At 38.1% G+C, this 13769-nt stretch overlaps 1 protein-coding gene across 2 annotated transcripts in view; it reads right to left on the bottom strand.

Moving 5' to 3' along the window:
• Window positions 1-8994: 8994 nt before the first annotated feature.
• LOC143888460 (transcription factor TGA2.2-like) overlaps window positions 8995-13769 on the bottom strand; it is a 58054-nt gene continuing 53279 nt past the window's right edge. For both annotated transcript variants that reach the window (XM_077392910.1, XM_077392909.1), the window contains exons 10-11: window positions 10006-10254; window positions 8995-9519 (exon numbers count right to left, since the gene is read on the bottom strand). In XM_077392910.1, the coding sequence (XP_077249025.1) occupies window positions 9373-9519; window positions 10006-10254 (396 nt within the window). In that variant the 3' untranslated portion in view covers window positions 8995-9372. The remainder of the gene's footprint in view (window positions 9520-10005; window positions 10255-13769) is intronic.

Here is a 13769-nt window from a genome sequence, read left to right as displayed (position 1 = left end):
AACAAAATTGCTACATGTAGCAAAAAAATAAACCGTGTTGAACAAATTTTTTGCTCTAACCCAGAATTCCTAAGGTAAATTAATTTTTTATTGTGATTTAATAAACACAAATATAAATACATTTAAGTTGTTGTAGAGAAGAACTCGTCCGCCTGATCTACTCTTCGAAAATTCGCCGACAATCTGATCGACGAAAAATCACAAGTTGAATCGATGGATTCATTTTGTTGCACAAAGAATCTTATAAACAACTCTTTGTTTACTTTATAATCTGATCTTAATCAGATTATAATATGAAAATTATTGTTTAGAACAATGGAGATTAGTTGGATGAATGCCTTTGAGTTCAAAAACTCAAAACTAGTTGATGAATAGAGAGAACAAAGGGGACAAATTTTCTTATGTGTCTCTTTCAATTTTCAACATATGGATTATGAAAGAGCTGTAGAAAATTCTATTCCTTTGTCTTATATTTATAAAGATTTGCATTGCCTTTGATACAATCCAAAGTTCCTCGAGAATTCTTAAAAAATAAGGAAACTAGTCAAAATTGGGAGCTTACAATTTGGAAACAAGCTAGTTTGTTTGTTTTTTTAAATAGAAACCAAACAATGTGGGGAATGTTTTTAGAAATTCTTGGACGTTTAGAAATTCCTAAATTAGGTGTTTTTCCAAGTAGAAAATGTGGGTTGTTTTATTGGATAAAAATAATCCCTAAAATATTTCCTACACTCTCTCATTTTTCTACTTTCCCGCTATAATGCTGTAGGTCAAATTTTGACTTCATTTTTGGACAAGTAAATAGTCGAATTAGAAAAAATCATAAACTACAAAGTTGTATATCTTTCAATGTTCTTCGAAACGAGTAGTTACACATTAATTTTGGCCAAGAGGTAAGTAAGTTATGACGTTTTAGTAAAACAAGTCTATAAGCTAAACTTACAATTGTTTATTTAATTTTTTAATTAAATAAACATATTTCCTCCCATCCAATGGGATATTCCATATTTTTCTATAATTTCCAAAATACATTTTAGTTAATATTTAACTAAATTGGTATTTTCATTGCATCCCATGGTGTGTATGCACCATTAGAACTATGTAAATCTTTCCCTTTTGCATCAAATGCCAAAAAAATAATTCGTGTGTACGAACCAATAAATGTGGGACCCCTATCAATTAGATGTAAATGGGTCAGTTTAGTTGGGAGTGGGATTGTAGCAGGGATTTAACGGTAGATCCTCCAGAACACACAAGTAGGCTCCACTGCGATTATTGCTCCGTAGCTAATGCTACAAACGCATTGAGTCAATGGCCTCCATCGAGACGTAACCCTGAAGATAACCGTTAAATCATCATGCCCCTTGTAAGCCCAAAGGGTTCCCATGGGTTCAATCATTCACCTTTTCCTTCTTGTTTTGATGTTAGCAAACCCAAATTGATTAGTCTTTATGGACTAATGTGTTGTCTTTAAGTGTTGTGCCTTAGACAGGAACTTGACATGTCATATCGTCATTACACAACTCAACACAACACATGTCTTGAGGATCAACATGCACAAAGGAACCGAAGAGCTTGTACACACATTGGAGGCATCATCCCTGGAAGCTTTTGTGTTTTTTCTAAAAGCGTAATTTTTCGTCTCTTCTTAGAAAACTTTAGCGGTCCGTAACTTCTCCGTTTGGACTCCGAATCACGTGCGGTTAGATCCGTTGGATTCCTTGTTCCAAGAAAATTCCAACGAGTCTAATATTGCAACCTTTTTGGGTGAAGTGTGTTCATCAAGAGCTCAAGTCAAAGATCCCACAAGTTGCCTAGCAAACTGCCAGTAGAAGCTTGGAGTTGAACTAGAATTGGTGGCCTTCTCAACACAACATTGAAGATGTTCAAAGAGTAGAGAAAGTCACAAGAGCCAAAGAAAGTTGAAGAGTTCAATCACAAGTCAAGGATGTCCAAGAAAGTGTCAAAGAGCCAAGATATTCCAAGAAGACTCAAGGTTCTATATCTTTTAGATTGTATTGGAGTCCTCTTGATTTAAAGTTTTCACTTTGAAAAAGGTTTTTAAAATGGTTTTCATAAACAAAATTAATATCTTTGGAAACCATCTACACTCCCCAAAATGTCTTTGAAAACCTTGGACAAGAGCCCAAAAACCATGGCCCAAGTCCCTGAAATTTTCATATTTAAAACTCAAATTTTAAGTAGGGCCGGTCGACCGGGGTCTCCCATGCAACCGAGGCAAAGTGGATGGAAATCCAGCACTTGCCAAAATATAACGGGCAGGTCGATCGGGGTCTCCCGGACGACCGCGGATGTGTTTTTGGAAATCCGGAAACAATCTAGCATCGTCTGGCTGGTCGACTGCCATAAGGCCGGCTGACCGTCTGGACAAAAATAAAAAAGTCGAGGTTGATCTCCGCGGGCGACCGCGATAGACTCGGTCGACCGCGGCGGTAAGAAATTTCAAAATAAAAAAGAGAGCCCGATAGGGCGGGCGACCGCGCCGGTATCGAAAAGTATCCGTTGGGGCTCAAACGGCTAGATTTTTCTAAGCCCGTTTATTACGGTTTTGCCCCCAACGGTCATATCTTTGTATGGGCTATTTATACCTTATCCATGACCAACTAAACAACCTTTTGGCAAATCATTTCAAATCTATTTGAGCCTTAAACTTTCAAATCTAAGGTTTTTAGTTTTCTCCTCTTCTATCCTTTAATTTGTGCATTTGCATTTATCTAGAGGATCTTCATAGGGCTTTTTAATTTCTTATTTTCCTTGGAGAGATTGTGAGCTATAACCTTTGTATCAAGCCTAATCAAGAGGCTAAGAGTATTTTTCTTTCTTGTTCTTAATTGTATGAGGGTCTTCGATTCGGCCTGGTAAGAAAGGTGAATCTAGATTTGAGAAGAGCATTTTCGCTTCGGCCTTAAGGAGAAGCTTGATTGTAAGAGGGTCTGCAATTTGGCCCGATAACAAAGGAGAATCCGGAGCGAAGAGGGTTTGTCCCCTCAGAGGTGGAGAAGGCATTTGTAAAGCTTTCATCATTAATGGAGTACCCAATGAGCTAAACTTGGAAGAGTGGAGTAGGTCTTGTTGATAGACCGAACCACTATAAATCTTGGTGTCCTCATTATGGTGTGTCTCTTCTTCTCCCCTTCTTCTTGCCTATAGTGCTTGGTAATATCTAAACCCCATTTCTATTATGTTGCTTGATTAACAAGGGTTAGATTTAAATTGTTTAAATTGATAAATTAATTTTAACATCACATTTAATTAAGACAAAAAATTTAATTAACCAATTCACACACCCCCCCTCTTGGGTTGCCTACTTGTATTTCACCCCTAATCACATCAAATGCTCAAGTCCGTTCTCCAAGTCTACATCTACCGAGTTGAGTCCTACGGGGAGTGGACATCAAGTACCCCCTGGGCTCACTCATGGTATACCTTTCAGTCAAGCAGTGTTGGCCCACAAATGCATTTACTAAAACATTTCAAAACTTATTTTGTGAAATTCTTTTGATAAGCATTTTATCAAATCCACCTAGTCAGGTATTTTTCTAGGCCTACTGCTCTGACCAAAACCGTAGATGTCATCGTGTAAAATAGGACGATTGTCCTCTCGAGCCTATAAGCCCATTTTCTTCCGCAAACCCCTTTTTATTGATTCTTTGATTCTTTGATTGTCGTATTGACTTGTTTAGCATAGCATTGTTTGATTACATGTTTTCTCATATTTTGTTATAGTCTTATCTGTTTCCTTCCTATTTTGATCACATGTTTAGCTGTAGCATTATCTTTATCTCTTTATTGTTCTTATCACATGCTTAGCTGTAGCACTATCTGTTTACTTTATCTTTTGATCGCATGCTTATTTGTTTATTATATTTCCTGATTACATGCTTACATGCTTAGCTGTTGTATTATCTGCTTATTTCTTTTTCATCATTATCCTTTGATATCTGCTTATCTGATTATTTGCTTAGTTGTAGCATGCATGTGCTTGTTTACAGCTTTCTTAGATGAGTTGTGCTAGGCTGTAGTAGAGACAGGTATCAGGGATATCGGATATTGGAGGTGCACTAGTCTTTCTCGCCTCCCCATGAGTGATGTGAGGATATTGGATTTATATTCTGTATGTATATGGCATGTTTATTAAGAGGGGGAGCCGGCGGACTCCAGTGTTTATTTCAATGTCAGGTGATACTGATATCAACACTCCTTAGGTCATGGATGATTTTTTCCTTTCTTTTGTGGATGTGATTGCTCATCCCCGAGCTATGTATGTTGTAGATAGGTCGTCTTTTCCGGAATGCAGGTTTCCATTGTATGTTTTCGCCCAAAATTCTTTAAAAATAATAAAAATGGCATTAAAGACCGAGTTTTCTCAGGCGAGTGGGGTGCCTAACACCTTCCCCACTTATAACCAGACACGGACCCTTCCCTTTTCTGGTTATCCATTGCACAGAGATCATTATGGGTTCTAGGCTTAAATCCTGGATGGCGACTCTTATTTTCAGTTTCCCATTGGATCCTTGGATCTGTGTGGGGATGTTTTATTCAGGTACGACTTAGTTTCGAGTTCTACTCCAACTCAAGTGGTATCATACGCCATGAACTCATACTGTGAGGGCACTACTTTCAGAGCCACTGTGGATCTCTCCATCTCATATAGAGATTGAGGGGTTTCCATCACCCACGAGGGTCCCACAGCGAGGACCTCGGTGTCGTATGGTGTTTTCATATGTTGGACCTCTCTTAGTTGCCATTGAAGGTCGGCGATGACGACACGACTGACGGTATTAACATTCGTCGTATTGGGTGTTCGACGACCCTCAGCTTGGTTCGGAGGTATTGGTTGGCGGGTGGTGGGTTTGAGAATGTGGTTCCGCCAATCCATGGTGCTGATTTTCATCATTGGTTCATGGGTTGGGCCTCGGTTCTGGGCTGGTAATTGATGTGGATGCCCCACGGTAGGTTTGCCTCCGGTTTCTAAAGTTCCATCCCTCGGGCGATTCATCTTCTTCGTCAATGAATGGAGGATTTTGGACGTTGGGGACTCGAGGGAAGGCGTTTACGATCGGGGCTACCTGTTGTGGGGGGATTCTTCAAAGAACCTCTTGGAGTACGGAGGTGAAGTCTCTGAATTGCCACGTCAATTCATTAAACATTCCCATCGTAACCGAGGCTTCATCGGCCACCGGAGGCTGATTTCCCTCCAGAGGTGGTGGGTTTGCGGCATTGGTTTGGCTCCTTGCTGTCATCCTCTCCCCTTGTGGGGGGTTTGCCACGCCCTTCAATGCTTTGGATTTCGAAGTCTGCATATCCCACGGATGGCGCCAATCTGATGATGCCGAAATTCGGTTCTAAGATCGACGGTTGGTAGAGCTCCAATCTATGATCAACCTGCGCTCACGAAGAAAGAGTTAGGGGTCCTGGAGTTGTGGTTCTAGGGGACCACTCCGGCGCTCAAGTCGGAAATCGACACAATAGGTGAATAAGGCGTGAGGTTGAAGATGAATTATTAACCTTACCAAAGATTATTGAATGTGTACCTTTGAGCATGGGGATCTTATTTATAGAGGAAGAATCCACATCTGTTTAGGGAACATGCTTCAATAGGAGTCTTTCCTTATTGGGATATTTCCTCAGGAGATAAGTACCAAGTTTCCTTAACGGAACTAGCTTCTATTCTGGGCGAGCGACCTTTCAGGAGAGTTTTCGTCTGTAGGCGGGACTGTCCTTTGGCAGCTTTTTCCTTCTTGGAGACGTTGCTATTTCTGAGGGATAGAAGATCCTCATGAGATTCTATCTTAAAGTGGCGAGTTCTTATTTCTGATCTTAAGATGGACACACGTGTTGATCATCAAGGGAGGTACCAATTTTACCCCCAATAGGGACCGAACCACTATAAATCAGGTGTGGAATCTTCTTTCTCTCACTTGGTGATTCACTCTAATCTCTCTCTTGTTTAACATTGACTTACGCTTTCATGACAACTTTATTTACAATTGATCATTTAGAATTTGCTTTACTTTGCGCATTCAAATCTTGCTAAATTGAGAGATTGTCAACTTACTCAAGTTTGGGAATCAATTAGGGTTTCGAGCATATATCATTGCCATTAGCTTTAACTAACTAAACTATCTAGATTAAGAAAACTTAAAACTAGGGTGTTATTGGAATAGTTCAAAAAGGGTAAAATTTTATAAAGACAACCAATTCAGCCCCCTCTTGCTTTCCAAATCGAGATTTCACTTAGTACCCCCATGGCCCGCACTAAGGTACGTTTCAATTCACATGCCTCAGCTCGCAAATGCATTCGCAAATTTGCTTTTGAAAACATCAAATATTTTAGAAACCATTAATCTAAACCACCTGGCCAGGTAATTTAGAAGGCCCTTGCTGTGACTTGAAACTAAAAGTGACTTTCCTCACTAAGGAGGTGGAGGATTCTATGGTGGGCATCCCTATTGATCTTGTAGGTTACCTTATGACCCAGCACTAGCTATAAGTGATCCCAATCGAGAAACACTCTAATGTAGACCAAAGCCACAAGGTGGGCCCACAAACCAATATGACCCATCACGTCTAAGGACATATAAAGGGCCATGTCTATGTAGAATAGCCTTATCTTTATTCCTTGTCCACAAGCTATTCTAGTATGACCTCGTTCAGTGTTGAACCATTCACTGCACCTATTCTGCCACTTAGGGTCCACTAGCCCGGTGGCCAAGATAAGCTACCCCAATTCATGTATGGAAGCAGGGCAGATGCTGGTTGTGTACAGGAAGAGATCTCCAGTCTCAACCCCCAACTAGAAACTTTTATGGTCAACAAAGAGCTGGAATATCATATCTCACCGCCCCTTAAGATCATTGAATCCATGGCCATGATATTCTGTAAGCCCAATGGTTCACACATTGGCAAATTTCCATCTTGTTTTGATGATTCCAAACACAAGTGATTTTATGTTTGTAATGAGTTTACTTGTTTAAGTTGTAGATTTTTTGTTTTGGATCAAACAATCAAGAAGACCTTAGATCTAAGGCAAGGAGCATGCTTTGGATGATCAATCAAGGACTAAAGTACCTTAGAAGATCCAAGATTGAAGGGAACTTGAAGTGTTGAAGTCAATAGAAGATCAAGTATTCAAGTTCAACTTAGATTATAAAAGTCCAATCTTACTTAGGATTGTAAGAGGCACACATGGCACTCAAAACACACCCTACTAGGTCCCAAATAGGTTGCAACGACTTTAGACAAATGCCTAAAGAAAATCAAATTGGAACGAATTTGGACCTCAAAATATAACTCTGTGTGGGACAAACCTTGGAGCAGACGTCTAGGTAGACGTCTACCCCATCATCTATCCCCCAACAGAATATGATTTCTGCTCTGTTGCCTGGAAGACGTCTAGGTAGATGTTTGTGCTGCAAGCTGCAAGCGGCAAATCTAGCAGTTGGAACTTACAATGGCTAGTTGCTCTTGGGCTTGAAAAACGACCAAAATGCCCTTAAATAGCTATATTTTCCTTGGGTCTATAAATACTTGTTTAAATCATCATTTTAACTCATTTCTAACACTCTTAAACATACCCGAACATCATTAGAGAGATTTGAACCCTTTTGTGCCTCCTTTTGATTCAAAAGTGAAGATTGGACATAGGCTTCGTTGTATATCTTTATCTACTCCATTGTAACCCTTTGAGAAGGGATTTATAGTTTTCATTTTTTATTCAAAATTTTTAATTGGGCGAGTGTTAGTGGAGGTGTGGAGCTAGTGTGGACGCAAAGCTTTCTCCGAATTGTAATTGGATTGATTCCCCTCCAGTAAGGGAATCGGATTAGTGAAGCCCAAATAATAAATTAATATGTAAATACGCAATAGATGTTTTAAAATAAAAGTTTTATTAATAAATTAATTTCAATAGAACAAATGTACTGTCTTTTAGGGTATGTACTCTAACAACATCTTGTCCCCCTTCTTAGCTTGGTGTCTACTTTATTGGGAATAATAATGTTACCTTCATAAAGAAAAAACCTCCATCTAATCTTTTCTTCTCTCCATCTCTTGAGATTCCTGCGACATCTAGGCATCCATTGTGTTTTTGGGATACAGAAACATGGATCTAGGGGTTATCGTCCCATTACAGACGGTTACCAATCGGAAATCGAAGCTTTGCAATTATTTTCCATTACAGCCGTTGACGGTGAAAATATACAATTTTATTTAGTGTATACTTCTAGGGCAGTGCTAAATCGACTCCCAAATAACTTTAATCGACTCCCTGTGTCTTTCTCTCTCCTCTGGGTTAGAGAGAGAAAGAGGAGAGAGACACATGGGGGTCGATTTAAGAAATATGGGAGTCGATTTATCACTCCCCTACTTCTACTCTATCCTGTCATATCCTCCAACGATTGCTTCCCAACACATCTCTCGACTTATAAAAATAAAAGTGAAATTATACAGTGTAAGGTGGTTGCTGCGGTGGCATTTTGGTCTAGCGCAGTTGATGGGTGACCAACAGACCCTCTGTCGAAATAAAATTCCACGGAAAATAGTGAGGCAACCTACATTTCGGACTACAAAAATCGAAGTTTAGCTTCTCTTGTCCTAAAGCTAAACAACGCCTAATAGATCAAGCGGTCAGTATCATCCGATCAAGGTGTGGAAACAGCAATGGTTGTACTTGTGTTAACGGATCAATGGACCTGATCACATCCACATGGCAGACATAGCCCCTAAAAGTGTTTGCCAGGAAAGGGCCTAATAGTTGCGACATACATGTCTTTATTGGGGGAAAAAAAAAAACCCCTTCACTCAAGTTTCTCAACCAAAATTCCCTCCAGCACGTTAAAAGTTAAAACTCCAATGACACTGTTAAATTTGTGATGGTTTTCGTTACCAGTCTCGTGTGTTCCAGCCAGTTGCCTGTGTAGTCACATCTGTTTTGAGAGAAAAAGTTTGACAGAAGCAGATCAACCCTGCATAAATTCGAATACATAACCTTTTATCAATGATTATATTTCACATATTCGAGAACCACAATGAACTGGGGTTGGTACAACACAGTAATAAGTTAACCATGCGATACAGATTATTGCCTCTAATTGTTTCATACCCTGTGAGATAAACATACAACAATCCATGTAAGAAGACTATTTGATGATACAAGTCAGATGGTGTCTCTGATGAGAAGATCAATGCCCACTCCTCAGCAAGTCAAACCTCCCCTTAGAACTAACAGCAGTGGCCATCAGCGTCTCAAAATCAAGCTTCCCAATTTGCTAGTGAGAAACCAAAGGTAGTTTGTGTGACTTGGGCTTGACCCACGAGGACCCAGAAGAATACTACGTGTGAATGGATCCCTCAATCCCTTGGACGAGCCAACCAAAGAGAGCTGAGAGCACGAAGACGGGAGAAGTAATCATTTATTGCAAGAAGCGCTCGAGCCGCTTGACGGGTTGTCAATATCCGGTGCATTTGTTGCAGTGTCTGCTGCCGCAGATTGTCCGCCTGATAAGAATGCAAAATAGTGATTACAATAAGCGAATTAAATTATCAGGAACGGGGAATGATCTGATGCGTCGTCCATAACAAAATTACATTACCAATCCAATAAAAAACTGGAAAGTGAGTGAAAATCTGTTGTACTAGCTTTGTTTTGGTATGCCAATGGAATGAATGCAAAATAGTGATGACAATAAGCTAATTAAATTGTCAGAAACGGGGAATGATCTGATGCGTCCATAACAAAATCGCATTACCAATCCAATAAAAAACTGGAAAGTGAGTGAAAATCTGTTGTACTTGCTTTGTTTTGGTATGCCAGTGGAATCATGTGTGGCCCACATTCCATGACATGAATGATGCATCATTCAGTCATGTCAAGCTATGTATACATCTCATGTGCACTTGTATACAAACGAGTTTTAAAAATTCCAGAATAGAATATTCAGACAGTTAAAGAGCGACAATCAAAGAAAAGAGAAGAAAAATTACCTGGCGAAGGAAGCCCTCGAGTGTTCCAAGCTTTCCCATTGCCATAGCCATCTGACCCATATAATTTGCCACATTTCCAGTTGATCCAGAGGGACCCAGAGATCCAGAGGCCAGTGTTTCTGCCAGTGACTGTTGCAATGCTTCCATCCCTTGAGAGAGAGCATCCTCCGCCTGTTGGGACGACTGTTGCAGGTTGCAGATGCCCACTAACTGCTGCTCAGCAAGAGGCTCTAGGTGACTTATAAGAAGCTGCATGATGTTCAAAACCAGTGCAATTACTTTAACATACAACCCCATCAAAGAAGCCCAAGACAAGTGCAATCCATTTGTCAAACCCATCACAAGATCACACAACAGGACATTCAAACTGAGCGCAAGTTTAATGCCGATCCATTGCAGAGACTTAATTGTTCTTGATTTAAAGGTAATGAAAGCCAAATGAAATTACAGTCGGGTGGTATTGGACCCTAGAACTTTAGAACAGCATATATCTTGGGACAACATTAACAAACATAGCTGTGTTATTATTCAGTTCAGGACTCCAGTGTCCAAACCCATCCAAAACGAAAAAGAAAACAGCACCAAAGGACATATCTAACTCATCCCAATTTCATCATAAAGCTTTCTTAAAGGCAATCAGCAACAAACTTCGAAAGTGCCAACCTAGAAGTGCATCAAAACCCCCAGCCAATAAGGGCTTCTAAGAATGTGAAGGGCCCCCTAAGATGTTGAAAACTACAGCTTCTTGTTAGTGTTTTGTGTGGTAAATAAGAAGTCGGGTAGTTTACAAACAAACCCATTTTTTTTTAAAGATGACTAAATATATTGATAGATCATACGAGAATTACATACGAGAGGGACCAGGAGTCCCTCATGAAATTACATCGTATGAGGGCCTAGGAGATAACTCCCGGTCCCTAACAGAAAGATCCAAGTCATTTCCCCCATTACTATCCACTCTAAATCACCATACAAATCAGAAACAAAAGTGTAATTTATGTTGTCTTCTTAGAAGATCTTCATAAAGAGGCCCTGTTAAAACAACCAAAACCTTTGCGATCTTCAATGAAGATCTTGAAAACCATTCCTTGAAAACGTCCTTCAAAACTTCCACGTGTGCGATCTTCTTCAAAACTCTTTAAAAAACCTGCAAAATCGGAACCGAAACCTTCTATACTTTGCATCCACAACACCTGAATAGAATCCCCCACATCAGAGACTTTTCTTCTCCTACTTTCTCAAAACACCAAAATACCCAAGCTTCAAAAAGAGACCAGATCACCAAACCTAACTATATCTACACTGACTCAAAACACTCCATATTCTATAGACACTTTCTAAGTTCCCTCAATAGAAAGTCCACCTCGTTTTCCAATTCCTTTTCCATGGAAAAGAAAACAAAGACAAATTCTGGGGTGGGAACTTCCTCCATGGGTCCTACTTAACAGCAATGAGTTCTTCTAGCTTTCTTGTAACGACCAGGATTTGGGGCAAATATTTAGACATGATTTTTTTTTTCAAAATCCAAAAATCAGAATCACTACCCCGAAAGGGAAAACAAGCGGAATAAAAAAAACCAACACAACTCACAAAGTAAAGGCACTTTGCCCGACAAGGCCACATGGCCAACCACTCTTTCCTCGATCCATTTAAACTCCCTTATTTTGTGTTAATGTCATCATGTCAACCAACAACCAAGAACTGTAATAACTGAGTCAGAACGAGCTTAACAAGAACCCTTAGTGGACTCACATAATAAAAGTGCACGGTAATAAAATTGTATTATAACAATGATCCTTATGTCAATTGATAGAATAAGCAACAATTCGAATAGAGATATGGAAATCAAAACAAGAGCATGAGTACGATCGTCAAAAGATATGAGAACAATAAAAAAGATATAAATGGATCATGGAAGAGATAAATAACGCAAGAATCAAAACCTTGTATTTGAGGAAAGGCATATATAGGTACTGTAAAAAAAATCACATCGTATACCAAAGTATACGGTCTCAAATCCGAATCTTCATATGTATATACACGGGCAACATACATCACATACCGAAGCATGTGGCTCAAAATCATATATATAATATATATGGGTTAACCATCGCAATACCGAGGTAAGGCGGCTCAAAGTCATCGTGTATATATGCATACGGTAAAAATAAAAAGATCATAAGAAATTATTTCAAACGGATAATATTGTAGTTCTAAACGAAAGATAATGAGCATTAACATAGGGAACAAAACTATAATATCAAAATCATTAAAGGAACCATTAGTATGACAGTCCACTATCACTTGCCTTAGTGTTTGACTGTGGAAGGAGATGGAAGGCTCTAAGTATCAATCGAAAAGTAACCCTGTACAATTTAGATATCAAACGTGTTACAAATTGTTCAAGTGTTCAATTCTTTTCTAGTAAATTTGTTCGTATTTATACCATATTTATTACTAAAACTCAAAGAGGCTTCAACTTGAGCCTAACTGTTGATTTCTTCGTAAACCAATTGTTGTAACATATTGTATCAATATTTATAAATCTGATTTCTTTTGAAAACCAAAATAAAATTATTATTTAACCCCTATTAGGTGCTAATTTTAATGAAAATCAGCTCTTTAAGGCTTATATAATACATATATATACCATCTCTTTCATGCAAAACCATATAGGTAAATTCTATAACAATTTTATCGAAAATGTTTATACAGAACAACCTACTTAAACACCCATACTTGTTGATTTTCTTGAAAATCAGCACTATAAGACTTAGATACATTATTTATATATCACATAAATTATATAACACTTCCATGAGTTATATAATTTATATACAATAAAATCTTTACAAAACAACCCTTAAACACACTGTTTTTGTGCTGATTTTGTTGAAAAACTACCATAAAAATCATATATAACACACTTATGTATCATATCTTTCATTCAAAAGATCTTACATAATTTATATGAGAAGTACTAGATGAAATCTTAGAAAAACAATCACTTTTAGGTGCTGATTTTTAAGGAAAACAGTGATAAATCCTTTAGAAAATCACACGTAAATGTATAAACATCCAAAAATAATTCCTACTATACTCTAAATTAATCTAAATAGGATTTTTCGTAAGTAAAATACAATACATATATTTTTAAGGCATAAAATTTTAAAAAAGAAAATTTTAAATAAGTTTCTTGATTCAAAATAAAGTAAAAAAAATCAATAAAACATTGTAAAAAACCCAAATTAGGTTGAAACAAGATCAACAAAGGCAAAAACTTTGAATTTAAACAGGAAATTACGAAAAACATAATTTTCGGGCACTTACTCGAAGACGAAAAACAAATCGATGCAAAACCGTAGCTTTTCTTCTTCCTTTCTCTTTCTTCTCCTCTCTTCCTTTCCTTCAATTATTAAGTGATTAAAAATATTCCTAGATGGGTTTATTTATAAACTTAACTTAGAGTTTTATTTCAAGAAGGATATCAATTATTAGATTCCGAATTGTAATCTAATACTAACTTAAGAGGATGGAAATATCAATATTGGATTTCCTAACTTGTTCTACTATATTATTAGTATTCAGGTTATATAAGGTTACTTTTAATTTTATTTTATTTTAAATAAAACAATCAAAAAGTTGCCTAATAAGACAAAACTCGTAATTATGCCTAACCCTATCCAAAAAATGTCATAACTTGCTTAAATCACGTTTGAATCGCTAATTCTTGGGTCCGTTGGATAGGTATTCAAAATACCCAT

This window comes from Tasmannia lanceolata, unplaced genomic scaffold (assembly GCF_043159265.1).
Source record: "Tasmannia lanceolata isolate RefF3 unplaced genomic scaffold, GAP_Taslan_0.1 ptg000012l, whole genome shotgun sequence".
Classification (NCBI taxonomy): domain Eukaryota; kingdom Viridiplantae; phylum Streptophyta; class Magnoliopsida; order Canellales; family Winteraceae; genus Tasmannia; species Tasmannia lanceolata.
This window is presented reverse-complemented; position numbering and strand designations above follow the sequence as displayed.